The sequence below is a fragment of the Cebidichthys violaceus genome, unplaced genomic scaffold (genome assembly GCF_023349555.1).
Source record: "Cebidichthys violaceus isolate CVI_PGR_0920_01 unplaced genomic scaffold, fCebVio1.0.p SCAF_42, whole genome shotgun sequence".
NCBI lineage: Eukaryota > Metazoa > Chordata > Actinopteri > Perciformes > Stichaeidae > Cebidichthys > Cebidichthys violaceus.
This window is the reverse complement of record NW_027176617.1, coordinates 119,682-135,446: the sequence shown is the minus strand read 5'-3', so window position 1 is coordinate 135,446 and position 15,765 is coordinate 119,682. Positions and strand designations below refer to the sequence as shown.

General features: G+C 39.1%; 3 protein-coding genes across 4 annotated transcripts; all 3 read left to right on the top strand.

The window, feature by feature from the left end:
• The first annotated feature begins 470 nt into the window (after positions 1-470).
• On the top strand, positions 471-4,070 carry bloc1s4 (biogenesis of lysosomal organelles complex-1, subunit 4, cappuccino). The gene is made up of 5 exons (XM_068728682.1): positions 471-842; positions 2,129-2,200; positions 2,314-2,415; positions 2,802-2,936; positions 3,099-4,070. Exons 1-5 carry the CDS (start codon positions 525-527, stop codon positions 3,195-3,197), a joined length of 726 nt encoding a protein of 241 aa, XP_068584783.1. The 5' UTR covers positions 471-524; the 3' UTR covers positions 3,198-4,070.
• A 1,288-nt stretch (positions 4,071-5,358) lies between these two features.
• On the top strand, positions 5,359-11,110 carry LOC137886196 (nuclear transport factor 2-like). 2 transcript variants are annotated; one of them, XM_068728530.1, is made up of 5 exons: positions 5,359-5,435; positions 9,658-9,778; positions 10,165-10,236; positions 10,432-10,530; positions 10,817-11,110. In XM_068728530.1, exons 2-5 carry the CDS (start codon positions 9,674-9,676, stop codon positions 10,931-10,933), a joined length of 393 nt encoding a protein of 130 aa, XP_068584631.1. In that variant the 5' UTR covers positions 5,359-5,435; positions 9,658-9,673; the 3' UTR covers positions 10,934-11,110. The 2 variants fall into 2 exon arrangements, with proteins under 2 accessions (XP_068584631.1, XP_068584632.1); XM_068728531.1 differs by having other exon boundaries at positions 5,369-5,458.
• A 182-nt stretch (positions 11,111-11,292) lies between these two features.
• Positions 11,293-15,740, top strand: rrm2b (ribonucleotide reductase M2 b). The gene is made up of 9 exons (XM_068728447.1): positions 11,293-11,500; positions 12,001-12,165; positions 12,483-12,599; positions 12,766-12,899; positions 13,303-13,397; positions 13,805-13,938; positions 14,273-14,377; positions 14,547-14,660; positions 14,953-15,740. The coding sequence occupies exons 1-9, from the start codon at positions 11,459-11,461 to the stop codon at positions 15,103-15,105; spliced, it is 1,059 nt and encodes a 352-aa protein (XP_068584548.1). The 5' UTR covers positions 11,293-11,458; the 3' UTR covers positions 15,106-15,740.
• Positions 15,741-15,765: the final 25 nt, after the last annotated feature.

The following is a 15,765-nucleotide window of genomic DNA, read 5'->3' as shown; positions in this document are numbered from 1 at the left end:
TTGCTGCATCTTCTCTCCAAATAAACGGATCAATTATATTTGACAATTAGTATGTTGAAAGGTGTGAGAAACTTTAACCAATGCCATAGTTAATGGCTCTGCATAGTAGTCCATTTCCATGCAGTAATTCTGAGCATGTCATGAAATGTACAATACAGGCAATGCAAATGCAGTGTCACAAAATACTGACATCTGCATCTTATTATTGATCTGACAATAATTTTGTAAAAACAAGGCTTTGCTTCAAACCATTTTCTTTGATAACACATCCCAACTGCAGATGTCATAGATCATCGATCTGTGTTCCATTTGCTTTAGGGTTTGTGCTTTGTATTTACTTTGACTTCAATCAATACATGTATTCGAATATTTATATGAAATCGGGACAAAGAGTAAAAGTTTGCTTCTGTTTTGTTCGCGCTGCACTATTTTGACCCTTACGAGTCACCATCGGCCGAGCAATACACGTGATCCAGTCAGTTGACAGGGCAAAACACGGCAGTAGATCAGAAAGACAAGGCGACATGGACCATCATCGGGTTGACAGGGTGGGCCTTCTGTCTCCCCTGGAGGAGTCCAGCGCGGAGATAAGTCGAGACAGCGGCATCGTGTCGCAAAGTGCGAGCAGCTTGTCCATGGTGAGCGAGATCCTCAGCAGCGGCACCGTGTCGCAGAGCCCCAGCTTTGGCGCAGCCGCCAACGTTATTCCTGAAAGCCCGAGTCTCAGCGAGGCAGCGGAGCCTGGGACACCCGACCAGCAGTACCCGGAGCAGGACGACGAGGTCCTGAGACACACCGCCCTCAGCTACTCCTCCTACATCAAGGCGACGGCTGGAGAAGAGGTTTGTGCTCATGGTCAGCTCTTAGTTTACGAAGTAACGTTAACGTAGCACACACTTGTATCACTGCAGTGTACTTGGCTAATTTATTGCTTCAGGTAACTAGCAGTGCAGGTATGGACCGACGACTGAAGAGATGACATGATTGGTTACTGGGATGTGGAGACTTCATGGCAGAGATGGGACAGTCAGTGTCTCTCAAATAAGTGTTTGGTTAAGTCCCAAGTCCAAACTGTTAAGTCCCAAGTGCTAAAGTTTGTATTTACTCCTAGTGTTGTGTAGACCACACAACACTAAAGGTATGTGCACTATAAATACACGGTTACACAAGTTATTGTGGATTTTTTTACTTTTTTTGTTGATATTAGTTTTATTTATTATTTACTTATTTATAATACTTGTTTTGATCTTGTTTTTTACTATGTCTCTTATTTGCACAATACTATATGCTGCTGTAATCCTGTAAATGTCCCCGCTGCAAGACTAATAAAAGGATTATCTTATCTTAAACTAGACAACATTAAGGGGAGTTTATAGGGGTATTCCGTGAAGTTCAGTGCTACTCAGTCGGTGAAACTAGAGAGAGGTCGACTATGTTATGCTGGAGCGAGTTGGCAAAGATTAAAAAAGAAGTAACGCAGATGATGTCATCGTGTTATCTCGCTCAGATGGATATTTTGCATGTTTCCTCCCTTTTTTTTGGTTGAACGCACAGCAGAGTCTTTCTGTGTAAATGTAATAATATGTGCTGTCATGTTTTGCTCCTGTTAACACGGTGTGATTTGTTGCTGTCAGAGTGATTTAAAGTAAATCAGTTTTCAGGAAAAAGCAGATTTGATACTCTTTGTCAAGGACTTTCAGGTCAAAAGTGAAGTCACGAGAAACTGGAGTCATGACTCAAGACCGACTTACATGAGTCCAAGTCATGTGACGTTCAAATGAAACCAATTAAGATGAACACAAATTGTCGAGCTGACAGTCGGTTGATAACAATGTCAACACCAAAAAGTTCATGTCTTCAGCTTAAGGAGACAGTTGTCTCGTTTTTGTAGACTGACCAAATTGCTGTCACTCCTGAGCTGTCAATAACTGGAAATGCGTGGTACCTTGTTTTGGCCCTGTGGTCTCAATTTAAAGGCTTTTTATTGAATTCCAGCTGGAACTGGTGTTAAAATGCACAGTAACTGTCACACAAGTCCAAAGCTGGCTCAGTTAATTTGGTGTATTTTCAGTAGCTATGGTTTCTACATAGTTTTCGTGACTTTTCTTTTTCACGATTTCTCCTCTAGATACTGTGCTTGGACAAGAGCTTGGAAGAAATGCTGACGAGGGTAGATGAGTTTGTTGGAATGCTGGATATGGTAAGCCAAGTCAGACTATGACACTGATAAATCTTATGAATGCACTGCATCTCATTTTTATTTATTAATATGCATATTTGTCTCTCGCATCCTTTTGTGTTTTTTCCCTATAGATCCGTAATGATACCTCCCAGATAGTGAATGAAAACCTACCTCAAATCCAGCAGAAGTCGGATGAAATGAGACAAATATACAGAAGAATTGATAAGTTAGAGGTAAGTGATGCTTTCATTTTTATTTTGCAAGATTGAATACTAGGTCAATAAAACTACAAAAACATTTAGTTTGGTGTTTTTGTAATGCACACTAGATCAAGGATTCTGCAATGAATGAACCATAAAACCTATGATGTAACATGGTATAAACAGAATTTGTGTTTTAGTGATAATTGACTGAGAAAAATATTCTCTTCACAAGAGAAAACGGAGATATTATGAACAAGATAATCGTCATTAGCTGAACATTTGCACTTCCAATAATGGAAGTGCAGTATGTTCCTGTTTTCAAATCCTAATAATGTTTCATACCCACTGAGTAACTAATGAGGATACAATCAATCCAAATTTTTTTATATATTAATATTATTCTGGTGTGTCTGCAGGCCTTTGTGAAGATGGTGGGGGCCAACGTCAATGCAATGGAGGAGCAGGTCACGCAGGCAGAGGGAGAACTAGGAACACTCCCGGGTGCTTTCAAGAAGATCTTCCGCACAATGAGTGTACCGGGCTTCTTAAACGTGAGCGCGCCTTCATGTAGTCGAAATAACCAGTGGATTATGGTGTGAAACAGATACCCTTTTCCAGTAAACATTTAAAATCCTACACAAAAGTTGTTGTAAATCTACTCCAGGCAGTGCTATTGGATAATTAGGATTCATTTCTTGTCTCCTCACTCACAGAAACCGGCCAGCCCAAAGAGACCAGCACCACATCAGCGTCAAGAGATCCCCAGCGTGTTCCAGACGGACGATTATTTCACATCCCAGCCAGAGCAGTGACACGCTAAAACATTCAACACATCACGTGGTTCTAACCTCAGAGGCCTGTTGGGTGAAACTGTAGAGACAACTTTTACTGCCGTCCATTGCAAGAGGATCTATTGGTGCAGCGGCCTCAAATGAAGCAATAGCAGCCTTTTCTGAACAAGTCACTGAAAGTCGAGTGCGGGACGACTGCATTTTTGAGTGTCATTTTCCTGGCAGTAAGAGCACTGAACTGTAGCTAAATGATTTTAAAAAGTGCCTAAATGGGTCCTATCTCTGTCAACAATGTCAGATGTCCAATTTGTGACAAGCCAGGAGGACAAAGTCATCCCGCTCGCCAATATGACGCCATAAACAAGGTACATCAGAAGGAATTGTGAAGATCTTGAGATGTATTGCATAAAAAATAACCCAGCTTTGTTTTTTATAAATTACATTCCTGTTACTTGTGTTTGTAAAAACGTGCACGCTGTTAATTAATTAATTAATCTGTATTTCTAATGTCTCATCACTCTCCCCGAGCAATATGGATCTCATCCAGTTAAGCATATAATGTCTTCCATTTTCAAAATATTTGCTTTATTGCTAGCCTGAGTTACTGTCTATGGATGACAGTTGCCTCATTGATATGGGGCTACATATTTGATAGCACCTTTTCAATAAAAGCACACTACAGTTGTTAGTTTATAGTTCATGATGGAAGTTTGGGCCAGGCTTGGAGTTTTGTAACAATAACTGGAGGTTGCTTGGACCTCGTTCATGGGAGACGATACCTATGAGTTATTTGATTCTTTATTTGCCAAAATAGTTAGGAATAACGATGTTTCATTTACAGGTTAAATTTGGTATCTGTTTTTTAATAACCATTAAAGACTAATTTGAGACAAGTTAAAATGGTTTGATTCTTTGAGCCCTGAGTTCAGTTTTTCAGGCAGATTTGCTTTTAGTCTGCATACAAATCCCGCCTCCTTTTCTGGGTTTGACAACACTAACATAAACCATCTGTATCAGGCTCAGGGTGTTGGGCTTGTTGGAGATGGGACAAATCAGTGAGGAAAAGCTCCTTGCAGAGCAACAATTAAAATTTGACATTGGTTTGTCATATCTCCGAAGAAGCGGGAATGGGGAGCTGACGAAGCATTGCTACATTCATTCAGGGCTTTGATGAGAACTTCTATGGTTTATGGTTGCATGGTGTACGAAGCAGCAGCAAAAAGTAAGCTTGAAAAATTAGATAGACTACAATACAGAGCCATACGACTTAGGGAGCAGTCAAAAACCCATTAATGCATTGCTGGTGGAATCCAGATAACTGCCATTACATCTGAGGAGAACTATAAGTTAGCACTATCACACTGGATAATTTCAAACAGGTTATCAGTGTACACAGCCGAACTGACAGCAGTAATCAACAGTCTTCAGTGGGTGGAGGAGGTTAAACCAATGAAAGTAGTTTTATGTTCAGATTCTGCAGCTGCAATACAAAGTATACAATCCGGTCAAACAATACAAGAGTATCGTTTAACTGAAGTTTATTTGTCATTACTAAACATACAACAATTAGGAATGGATGGAAATGAGGTTGCAGAATGATATTTTAGAAATTTGTTTTGGGAGGTCAGAAGCAAAATCAGTAATACAGCGCGGAAATTTGGAATATGACAATAAGGATAGAAACTACAACAAAATTCAGATGTCAGTCAGAGTGATGATGGAAGTAAATGTAGAAAAGAAGATGTTACTTTCTGTAGATTAAGGTCAGGTTATACAGGACTATGACACGTTGTTATACACAAAGACAGTGTTGGATACATGTGAGATATGCAACTGTAAATAAACTGTTGAGCATGTGCTGATAGAGTGGAGGAAGTTCAGTGTGGAAAGAGAGACTGGTGGTAGCTTTAGGAAGGGAGTGGAGGATCAAAGAACTGTTAGAGGTAGGGGACAAACAAGTTCAGGTTAAAAGGGTTTTATTTTATTTGGAACAGGTTTAATATCCAGAATATAACTTCTATATTAAGTATTTCTTTTCTTTTTTGAAATTGTAATTTATTTTATTCATAATAATAACAATATTATTGTATTTAAATGACAATTGTCATAAAGTCATGTCGCTGCACACTCCGGTACAGTAGGTGGCGGTATGCATCTTAAACGTTGGTTTGTAGTCCGCCAACAGGCTGAAAAGAAGGAGAGGAAGCGGGAACTCCAGCAGCCTCGATTGGATCCATCTTCATGCAGCGGATTGAAAAAGTAAGCTGAAACTTACGGACACGGTAAAAATATTGTTTAAGTAAAGCTTCCCAACAACAAGTTGTGATAACATGTTTTTGTTGAGACGAGTAATCGCAGATCTGTGCGCTAACGTTAGCCATGATGTACCTGTAACGCTTCGCCATGCTCAACAGTGGACACGTTTTTTTTCTAATCTTTATCGAGCGCCCGTTGACATTACAATTGACGTGACTTTGGCCAAATGTTTACTTCTGTTACACCTCGAGATGTTCTGACTAGTTCACATCTGTTGTATCTGTTGTTGCAACCGATGGAGAAAAAAACTTAAAGAAGGTCAAACGTGTTTCCTGGTGTTTATTCGCAGCTATATCCCTCAGCAGGAAGGACGGCTCATATAAATGTAATTAACTTAAATGTCAAAGCACTTTTTGTTCAAGTTGAGGTTTGATCTGAATAACTAGGCTCGTTCCCGATGAATGCGCCTCGCCTGGAAAGTAGACGAGAGCAGGCGGCAGCAGTAGGGGGCGTTGAACCTGCTGTCAAGTCACAGAAACGGTTACTTGCTGTTAGATCTGTAGGCTACTTGTAGTTTGCAGACTTCGTTCGGATTTATTCATGTGTATTTATAAATATATATATATATATTTATGTGGAAATGTGCGTGTATTGTATGTTATATTTTGTTCTTTTTATGTCTGCCTGTGAAACACTTTGCTGCTCGTTTTGATATGTTGTATACAAACGCTTTATTATTATTATTATTATTATTATTATTATTATTATTAGGGCCCGAGCACCGACGTAGTCGGAGCGGAGGACCTATTGTTATTCAAATGTTTTTTATTATTATTATTATTATTATTATTATTATTATTATTATTATTATTATTATCGTACCAGTTTCATCGCAAAAAGGAGGTGCTTGGGATACTGGGAATCTTTTTAAATTTGGCACAAAATTCAATCGTGGTGAAAATTCCAGTATTATTGGGGTGTCCAGCTGCGGCATGACATTTTGGCTCGATAGCGCCCCCTACAGAGTAGCCCCAACTTTGGGTTTCACCTAGCTGTATGAAATTTGGTAGGTATGTGGAACGTGATGGGACGTACAAAAAAGTCAAAAGGAGGTATATCCTAAACCAAACAGGAAGTCGGCCATTTTGAATTTTATGACGTTTTTGGACCGTTTCAAGGCGCCGTACTTTAACGAACTCCTCCTAGAGATGTCATATGTCATAACATCCTGACCCTGAACACATGTATATGACAATTTTGAATCATAGTAATAGCGCCACGTAGTGGCAACAGGAGGTCATAGGTTGTGTACTTTGACACCCTACTGCTCACAGATTAATTGGATCCCTCTCAAATTTTGTCACAAAAGCTTTAAGACCTTGATAATGCTTCATTGTGAAAATTGTAGGAAGTTGTCGAAGCGTGGCGACGTGGCGGCTCTGCGAATTTCGATCCTTCGCCGTGAACAAATAAACTGATGTAACTCGACTCCGCATCATCAGACCTTTACCAGATTTCCCATGTTTGATGAGTCTCTGGTCCTGAAGACATCTACAGAACAATTTTGTATAATAGTCATAGCGCCACCTACTGGTAACAGGAAGTAAAAGTCTCTATACTTTGGCATGTTTCTCTTAGTAGATAAATCTGATGAACATCAAATTAGTTCCACACAAATATAAGAAGTTCATAATGCCAGTTCATGAAGCTTTTGATGTTTCGTCAAACGCCGTTGCCGTGGCGACGCAGTCTTCGCCGTGAAAAACGAAGATGCTTTTGAGGGGCTAAAAATGCTTGAAACAAGCAAACTTGGCACACAGATTTAAAGCCAAAAGTTTAGTTACATGTTATGGTTCTATTGCTCTAGAGTGGAGAGTCGGCTCAATAGCGCCCCCTACAATATTTCGACAAAGCAGCCCTCGCAGTACGTTAGACCTAGATGTATGAAATTTGGTAGGAATATGTATCACATGTGGACTTAAATAAAAGTATGTTGGGGCCATGCCCTAAACCCAACCGGAAGTCAGCCATTTTGAATTTTGTATGAATTTCTAGTGTCGTTTTTTCAATTTCCAGGCGCTCTACTTTAACGAACTCCTTCTAGGGAATTAATCAAATCAACTTCAAATTTGGTCAGTACAATCTAAAGATCTTTGTGATGAAAAGTTACTAAAAGGTTGTTGTTTCGTGAAAGGCCGTTGCCGTGGCGACGCATTCTTCGCCACGAAAAACAAAAGTGTTTTTGAGGGGCTAAAAATGCTCAAAACGTAACCAAACTTGTCAAACACATTTAAAATCCTGAATGTAGTTATCTGATGTGATTTTAATGCTTCAGAGCGGCAAGTTGGCTCAATAGCGCCCCCTACAATTTTTTGCCGATGCAGCCCTCGCAGTACGTTTCACCTAGCTGTATAAAATTTGGTAAGCAGATGTATCACATGTAGACTTAACAAAAAGTCTAGGGGTTCATGCTCTAAACCCAACCGGAAGTCAGCCATTTTGAATTTTGTATGAATTTCTCCTGTTTTTTTCCATTTCCATGTGCTGTACTACGAACTCCTCCTAGGGAATTAATCCGATCAACTTAGAATTTGGTCAGAACAATCTAAAGACCGTAGTGATTAAAAGTTACTAAAAGCTTGAGGTTTCATCAAACAACATGGACTTGGTGTAGCGGCCATTTTACATGGTTCGCCATCATCCACCAAGCTGTTGTAACTCAACTGTACTTTGACAAAACTGTCCCAAACTTGACATGCTTGATTACCGTCATGATTTTAGGACTTTTGCATGCCGATATTAACTCATAGTCATAGCAGCACCTACTGGCAACCACAGAAGTAAGCAGGATTCTTTAATCACAGCAGCCCAAACACTGAATTTATTTAAAGGGTTCATGGGCACACCATGAGAAAAAGACTTCTCTGATCTAAATATGTGCAAACTAAGATGCTTGGAGAGCAAAAGTTAGACAACAGTGGTTCTCAAACCATGTCAGTGGGCATTAGTATAAATTAACTGTCCAGAGCTTCTACATGAAAATCACGTTAAATGTTACAATGAATGCTTCACACTACAATCTAAAGTTATAGAAGAGCTTAAAATGAAAATAGTGTTAAATTAAAGTGTTAAAGTAAAAGCAAATGACAATACTGTTCTGTTAACTTTCATGTAAGTTCAAATACAATCAGCAGGACACTGCAGGGAGTTGAACCCCATCCCAGTAAACTGACAGTCTGTTATTTTATAAACACTGAAACACATTCACACATATTCATTTTCTTAATGATCTTAACAGGCTTACATTTATGATTGTATCGGAGGTACACTCAAAACATTTGAGGCTTAAGACCTGGCAACATGATCTTGCTACGCTGCTGGTTGAGGCAGGAAATATAGTTTAACTCGTGCACGCAGTTTATGATTGTCACAGAAATGCATGGCCGCGTCAACCAGAGTCCTGCCAGTACCAGGAAATACTGTTTAACTCGTGCACGCAATGTATGATGGTCACAGAAATGCATGGCCGCGTCAACCAGAGTCCTGTCAGTACCCTCGACGTGCGTGAAGTTGCGAGGGCCCGATCAATGCTGCTTGCAGCTTAATTATTATTATTATTATTATTATTATTATTATTATTATTATTATCATCAATCACACAATATGTTTTTAGATTAAACCTTCATCGCACAACATGCGACTAATAGCCAACAATTGAGCGTTAAATATTGCAATTACACAGAAAATTTGGATTTGCTACAAAACGTGGTGTTTGTTGTCAAATCTAAGAGCCAATCAGCTCTTTGATCCGGAGACAGCCAGGCATTTCCCATCATGCATTGGGTCATGCATGCCATAAGAAGACATCTAAGCAACATATTAATTAAACGGGTTACACCCATGTATCGGATTACACCCATGTATCATTTTTTTTTCTTTTAGCAGTTTAAACTGTGTTGCTTTTAATCTGGATTATGAATTTAACTTCTTTGTATTTGGGTAACGTTATCTAACGATCCACTTACCGAGCTTTGATTGGTCAGTAGGCGGTGCTTTTACACAAATTGATCTTTTAACTTGATCGTCTCATGGTCTGCTCCCCACAAATTAATAATAATAATGAATCCGATCCCTATGCTTCCTTCCCCAATGTTGTGTGTCTACATGAGTTCAGTGAATAGTCTGCAGCCTACTGCAACTTTGACGAGACTCTTCTCTTTCACAGATCCAAAGCTTCACAGATGGCCTGCGAGAAAGAAATATGGCAAAAGATTGGAGAGAGCTTTGTCCAAGAATATTATAACCAGTTTGACAACACCAACAGGACAACTCTGGGTAACTTATATGTAAGGTTGTTTTTTTTCAGTGTCCATTTAATGATTGCCAGTTTTTTATTATACTTCAGCATGTGGTGTCAACACTAACGAACCAAATTTCATCACACTTGATAACCACAGTTGAAGTTACTGTTGTGAAAAGTGTGTGTGTGTGTGTGTGTGTGTGTGTGTGTGTGTGTGTGTGTGTGTGTTGTAAATAAAGACTGCATTAGCTTGAAACCTCACTTGTTGGATGTACTGATTTATTGCACGTCAGTTAGCCACAGTGTGTGGACCTTTTTTATATTTCTATCAACATTGCCGTCTTGTTTTTGGTCACGTGCCTTCAGTGTTTTTTTGGATGAGAACTCTACATTGCCTTTCATGTACTTAATGTCATCATGCTTTTTTCTTAGAGTGCTGATGCCTGTTTGACGTGGGAGGGTTCAGTTTTTCCGGGGAAAGAAGCCATCTCTGGCAAATTGGCGGTAAGTATCTCTTCTTACTCTATTTATATTTATCACAATCTACAATATATATATTTTAAAGTACTACAGGTTAGTAGTAACAGAAAAAAAGTAGCAGAGCCATTTACGGGCAGCTTCCTATCTGTGTGTGTTTGTGTATGCACGTGTGTGTTATGGTACATTTTATTAATAAATGCTATCGTTTCCAATCCACAGAGTTTGCCATTTAAGTCTATTAAGCACATTATCACAGAACAAGACTTCCAACCCACTCTAGATAGTTCTATCTTCATCATGGTGTTTGGACAGTTGAAGGTAAGCTGGAACATTTTGGCACAAACTCAGTCTGGCTCTGTTTGGGTTACCTGGCTTCATTGAGCCCAACATTGACCGTCCTGGATAACTGCTATAACTGCAACTGGCTGTCATTGCTAATTGTCTCAAAGCATTTTTACTTTGAATATTACATGTATGATAACATATTTTATTTTATTTTTTTTTTAAATAAACCCTGTGTGATGTATGTATAGTACATTTCTGCTTTAGCGTACATCACAGCTGAAGTAATCAGTAATCATCACGGATATTTTTTCTGCAACAGGTAGACGATGATCCACCAATGGCCTTTCATCAGGTGTTTATGCTGAAGAGCATGCCACCCACATGGGTCTGCACAAATGATGTGTTCCGGTTGGGGATACACAACATACCAGCATAGCGATCTGATTTTTATTGGTTAACACACATAGAATTCATACTATGGTTAAGCTGTCATTGAAAATACCAGGGATTATATGCAATAGTTCCTCCATGTTTACGATACATCTATAAACATACTAATTGTAATGCATATGTCAAATTGCATTCTATTCCAATAAAATAATTTCAGTCTGAACTTCTGGCTGTATTTTCTTGTTTTACTCATTGTGCTCATGACAAAGACTGCAGTATGATGAGTAGAGGTGAAGTGATTGGGTTACAGCATGAGGAGGACTTCTGTTATTTTACATTGTTGATAATGAGGTTTTGTATTCTAGCAGGCCTTGTGTATGAGCACTAGAGGCGCTGCACCTCCTCTGTGTGGGTGCTGGTGTAATGGGGCTAACCAACAAAGCTACAGCTGCATTCTCTCTCTCTCACACACACACACACACTCACACACTCACACAATGACATGAGACGGACTACAAGCTGGAAGAAGAACCGAATTCTCAACACCGAATGACTTAAGACTTCTCAGGACATGAACGTGATGAATTTGCGATCTGATAACCTTCAAGAGTCGGTAAGCAGTTTCAATACGCTGACGTTACTGTGAGGATACGTAACGTCTGGCTACATAACGAGTTAACTTGTATGGAGGCGTGTTAGTGTTAGCTTTAAGTTAAAGTCTAACTAAACGTTACATGCTTTTTAAGTTAGTGAAGACAAATGACGAACATTTGAGCTGTTCTAAATGTGGCCTTGCCTGTTCATGTAACGTTAAGCTAACGTTAGCTAGCTTAACTGTCAGTGACGATGTTGGGGTATGCAGTTGAGAAAATAAAATACAAAATAATAATTATGTTAAATGTGTTAAGCAGTTGATAGAAAGTGACGAAATAGAAACGCTAGCAATTATAATTGCTTCTCTAAATTAATAAATGTATATTCGGCATGTCCTTTGTTTTTGATGTTTACTTTTACATTTGAATACAATTGAAGGCAGAATCCGTTGAGACATGATAAAATAGCAATAATGAAAGGTGAAATGGTCTTTACGTATGCTGTCGTGGCTCTTTGTAGAATGGTTTCAAAGATAAAGACCCAGACTGTCGAAATGTGTCCGAGAAAGATGAGGAACCTCTGCTCAGAGAGAACCCCAGACGGTTCGTCGTGTTCCCCATCCAGTACCCCGACATCTGGAAGATGTACAAGCAGGCACAGGCCTCGTTCTGGACGGTGGAGGAGGTGGGTACCAGCTGTTCTGCACCGAGGACATATTGTCATTTTAGTGTTTACCCAGTTGGTTTAAGGGGGAAGTGTTACTGCCCAAATGTACCTTGATGAGAACACAATACAAACACAATTAACAGTTTCATCCTATTTGAGGTAAAATAAATAATGACGTAACAAAAAAGATGATTCCCACAAAGTACTATATATGTTGCTGCCCTCCACAAAAACACCAACAAAACTAAAAGAAACAGAGTCATCCGCCTCAGCCTGTTATCAATGGAACAACCTGACCAACCTATGAGACAGACCGGTGTGACGTTGTCTTTCAGGTTGATCTTTCCAAAGACTTGCCCCACTGGGAGCGTTTGAAACCTGAGGAGAAACACTTCATCTCCCATGTCCTAGCCTTCTTTGCTGCAAGTGATGGCATCGTCAATGAGAACCTGGTGAGGGATTTCACTCAGCTGTAACAGATGTTTTTGGAGGTTGTGTGCAATAAAAGAGATGGAACACAGCCACTAATGGATTGAGATGAGATGATAGTTTATAATAGAATAATGTGCTGGGATAAAAGTATTTTTTTTGTACTGATGTTTCCATCTCATCTGACAGGTGCAGAGGTTCTACCAGGAGGTTCAGGTCCCTGAAGCTCGCTCGTTCTACAGCTTTCAGATCCTCATAGAAACTGTTCATTCAGAGATGTACAGTATGCTCATCAATACTTATATCAGGGAACTGAAAGAGAGGTTAGTTTTTCTTCTCTCTTCGGTCAAGTCCTCCCTTCTGATGCTCAGTGGCACTGGTTAGATGGTAAAGATTTTGTCCCTCGGTGCCTTTAGAGCAAGTGCAGAACCATACTTGGACAAGTTCTTCCTATATAACTAATTTGATGAAGATTCAATGTACCTACAGACGAGGAAGGCAACAATTCCATGGCCACTGGCTATTAATAAAAAATATTTGAACTCCATGTTTTATTGTTTTACAATATGTACTTTGTTTTACATGTTCAAATTCAATTCACTGTGTGGTCTCAAAAAAACAAAAAGGCAAGAGTCAGTACTTTTCCTAGTTCGGCAACTGCATTTGTTATGCTGGTGCTATATGTCTATAGCTAAAGAATCATTTTGTATTAATTGTGTGTTTCAGGGACTATTTATTCAATGCCATTCAGACGATGCCTTGTGTGAGACGAAAAGCAGACTGGGCCCTCCAGTGGATAAATGACAGCAAATCTACATTTGGTGAGGAAGATTGTAGCGACTACTATAAATGGAAAAACTCGCTAAGAGGCTAAGTAGGCTCTTAACTGTGTGCAGCGTTCAAACAATCCATACCAAGTCCAGATGCGTTTTATGTCGTGTCTTAAAACGAAAGGAATTACAAGCAGTAATTGTACTGGACGGTCTACAGAAAATATCAGAGCCTAGCTCACCCTCTTTGTCTGTATCCCACCGTCCAAGTGAATGGATTCATAAAGTGAAACCACACCTCTATGCCAATTACTGGAAGCGATAGTAACCAAAAGAACATGTGCAGAGAGATACAACATCCAAACATATTTGAAATCACATAATAATGAGAAACTCTCACCCAGAGAAGACTTCCATTATCTGTTCTTAATAGTCGTTTTGACACTTTTTGTCCTCAGGGGAGCGGATTGTGGCTTTTGCTGCAGTGGAGGGCATCTTCTTCTCTGGCTCATTCGCTGCCATTTATTGGCTCAAGAAGAGAGGATTAATGCCCGGCCTTACCTACTCCAACGAGCTGATTAGCAGGGATGAGGTGAGATGAATTCACAAGCAAATAAAAACACGTAGTTTAATGCGTCAAAAGGACCACCAATTTTGACTGCAGCTGGAATAAATTACAGTGGCGTGCAAAACGGGGATTAGGATTTAAGTTAGCTCTCAGGCTACAAATCAGAAATCAGAGCCATGGGGTGAGTTTAGTTTATCCATGACACATTAGTACACCATAGAAATCTAGAAAGTCATTGCTCTTGCATAACACTGCGGTAGCTATTATGTTGGGACAACTTAGTTTGACAAACCTGTGTAGAGGAGAGGTTAGGCTGTGTTTTTTTATTAACCCTGACATGTATATTGATGTTTCCTAGGGCCTGCACTGTAACTTTGCCTGCCTGCTGTACAGCTACTTGGTGAATAAACCATCAGAGGACCGGGTGAAGGACATCATCACCAAAGCTGTTAGCATTGAGCAGGTAAGCTAATGTTGGACGGAATATGCTTAACTCTACACGACACATTATACTTTTTTTAATGGTTATTTTACTTTGTTTACATCGACTCCCATTGCAATAGACCAAAAGACCAAAATCTTGATAACCCATACCAGTTCTGTTCATAAACACGTCATGTTCGTTGTTGCAGGAGTTTTTGACAGAGGCCTTGCCAGTGGATCTCATAGGAATCAACTGTTGTCTGATGAAGCAGTACATCGAGTTTGTGGCCGACCGGCTTCTTGCTGACCTCGGACTGGCAAAGGTTATTATCATATAATAGAAATAATGAAAGCAGAATGGTCATTACTCATTAAAGCCCTTTATACAGCTGTAGCTGTTACGTTAAAGCAGAAGATGCCTGGGTTGAGAAGAATTAAAGTCCCACTATAAAATCTTTTGCAAAAATTACCATAATGACAAATGCTTTACATCATTTTTGACAAAAGAAATGTAATTTAATAACTTTAATAATGGTTGTGTTAATGAATTGTATTTTCTGTTTGCTGTTTCTAACAGTGTGAAAATGTAAGTCTTCTTCTCTTCTTTAATCAAAGGTATACCAAGCTGAAAATCCATTTGACTTCATGGAGTCCATTTCACTAGAGGGGAAAACCAACTTCTTTGAGAAACGAGTAGCAGAGTATCAGAGATTTGGGGTGATGTCGAGCATGAAAGACTGTGAATTCACTCTGGATGCAGACTTCTGAAATGGAGACGACATACTGTTATGCAATATTTATATCTATATATTTACTTTGAGCAGTTACTGACAAACGTCTCTTTACAATACTATCAGTGTTACAATGAACAAATGAATGGTTGACAGGTTAAAGCTTTTAAAGGGATTGAGAATTAAGCCTGGAGTTAATTAGCAGCCAATACAGTTTGCAAAAGTGAAACGGAGTAAACAAATGGATCCTTCAAGCCCTTCCCATGGCTGTTTTTATTTTTACCTTTACAATACAGATATGTAAATGACATAAAAAATACGTTTTGGTTAAATATAAATATCTTGATTCTTCTGTACCTAACTGTATATTTGAAGATGGTTAAAGTGGCAATCTCAAAGTTTTTTTATTTAAATAAATGTCTATGCTATACACATAATGGTGATTGAACAATGCTGTTCTACTGTTTAATTGTACACACACACAAAATGGAAAAATCTCAAATAGAAATTTTAAATCAAGCAAGACTGAAATCTTAAAGATTGCCACTTTAATATCTACAATATATGTTATCAAGTCTGCAGTTCTGGCAGCTGGCCCCAATGGAGTTGTTTTTTTTGCAATTTGTCATTTTTTATGTACATTAAAAATGTTTTTATCGTGATTAAATAGTATTTGTGTTGAATTATTGCATCATGC

Bases quoted from the DNA above. Each gene is read 5' to 3' on its own strand.
- bloc1s4 (XM_068728682.1), top strand. From the start codon at position 525: ATGGACCATCATCGGGTTGACAGGGTGGGCCTTCTGTCTCCCCTGGAG. The intron at 843-2,128 runs GTTTGTGCTCAT...TTTCTCCTCTAG, and splicing joins AGGCGACGGCTGGAGAAGAG to ATACTGTGCTTGGACAAGAG. The intron at 2,416-2,801 runs GTAAGTGATGCT...GTGTGTCTGCAG, and splicing joins GAAGAATTGATAAGTTAGAG to GCCTTTGTGAAGATGGTGGG.
- LOC137886196 (XM_068728530.1), top strand. From the start codon at position 9,674: ATGGCCTGCGAGAAAGAAATATGGCAAAAGATTGGAGAGAGCTTTGTC. The intron at 9,779-10,164 runs GTAAGGTTGTTT...CTTTTTTCTTAG, and splicing joins CAACTCTGGGTAACTTATAT to AGTGCTGATGCCTGTTTGAC. The intron at 10,531-10,816 runs GTAAGCTGGAAC...TTTCTGCAACAG, and splicing joins TGGTGTTTGGACAGTTGAAG to GTAGACGATGATCCACCAAT.
- rrm2b (XM_068728447.1), top strand. From the start codon at position 11,459: ATGAACGTGATGAATTTGCGATCTGATAACCTTCAAGAGTCG. The intron at 11,501-12,000 runs GTAAGCAGTTTC...GGCTCTTTGTAG, and splicing joins CTGATAACCTTCAAGAGTCG to AATGGTTTCAAAGATAAAGA. The intron at 13,939-14,272 runs GTGAGATGAATT...GATGTTTCCTAG, and splicing joins AGCTGATTAGCAGGGATGAG to GGCCTGCACTGTAACTTTGC.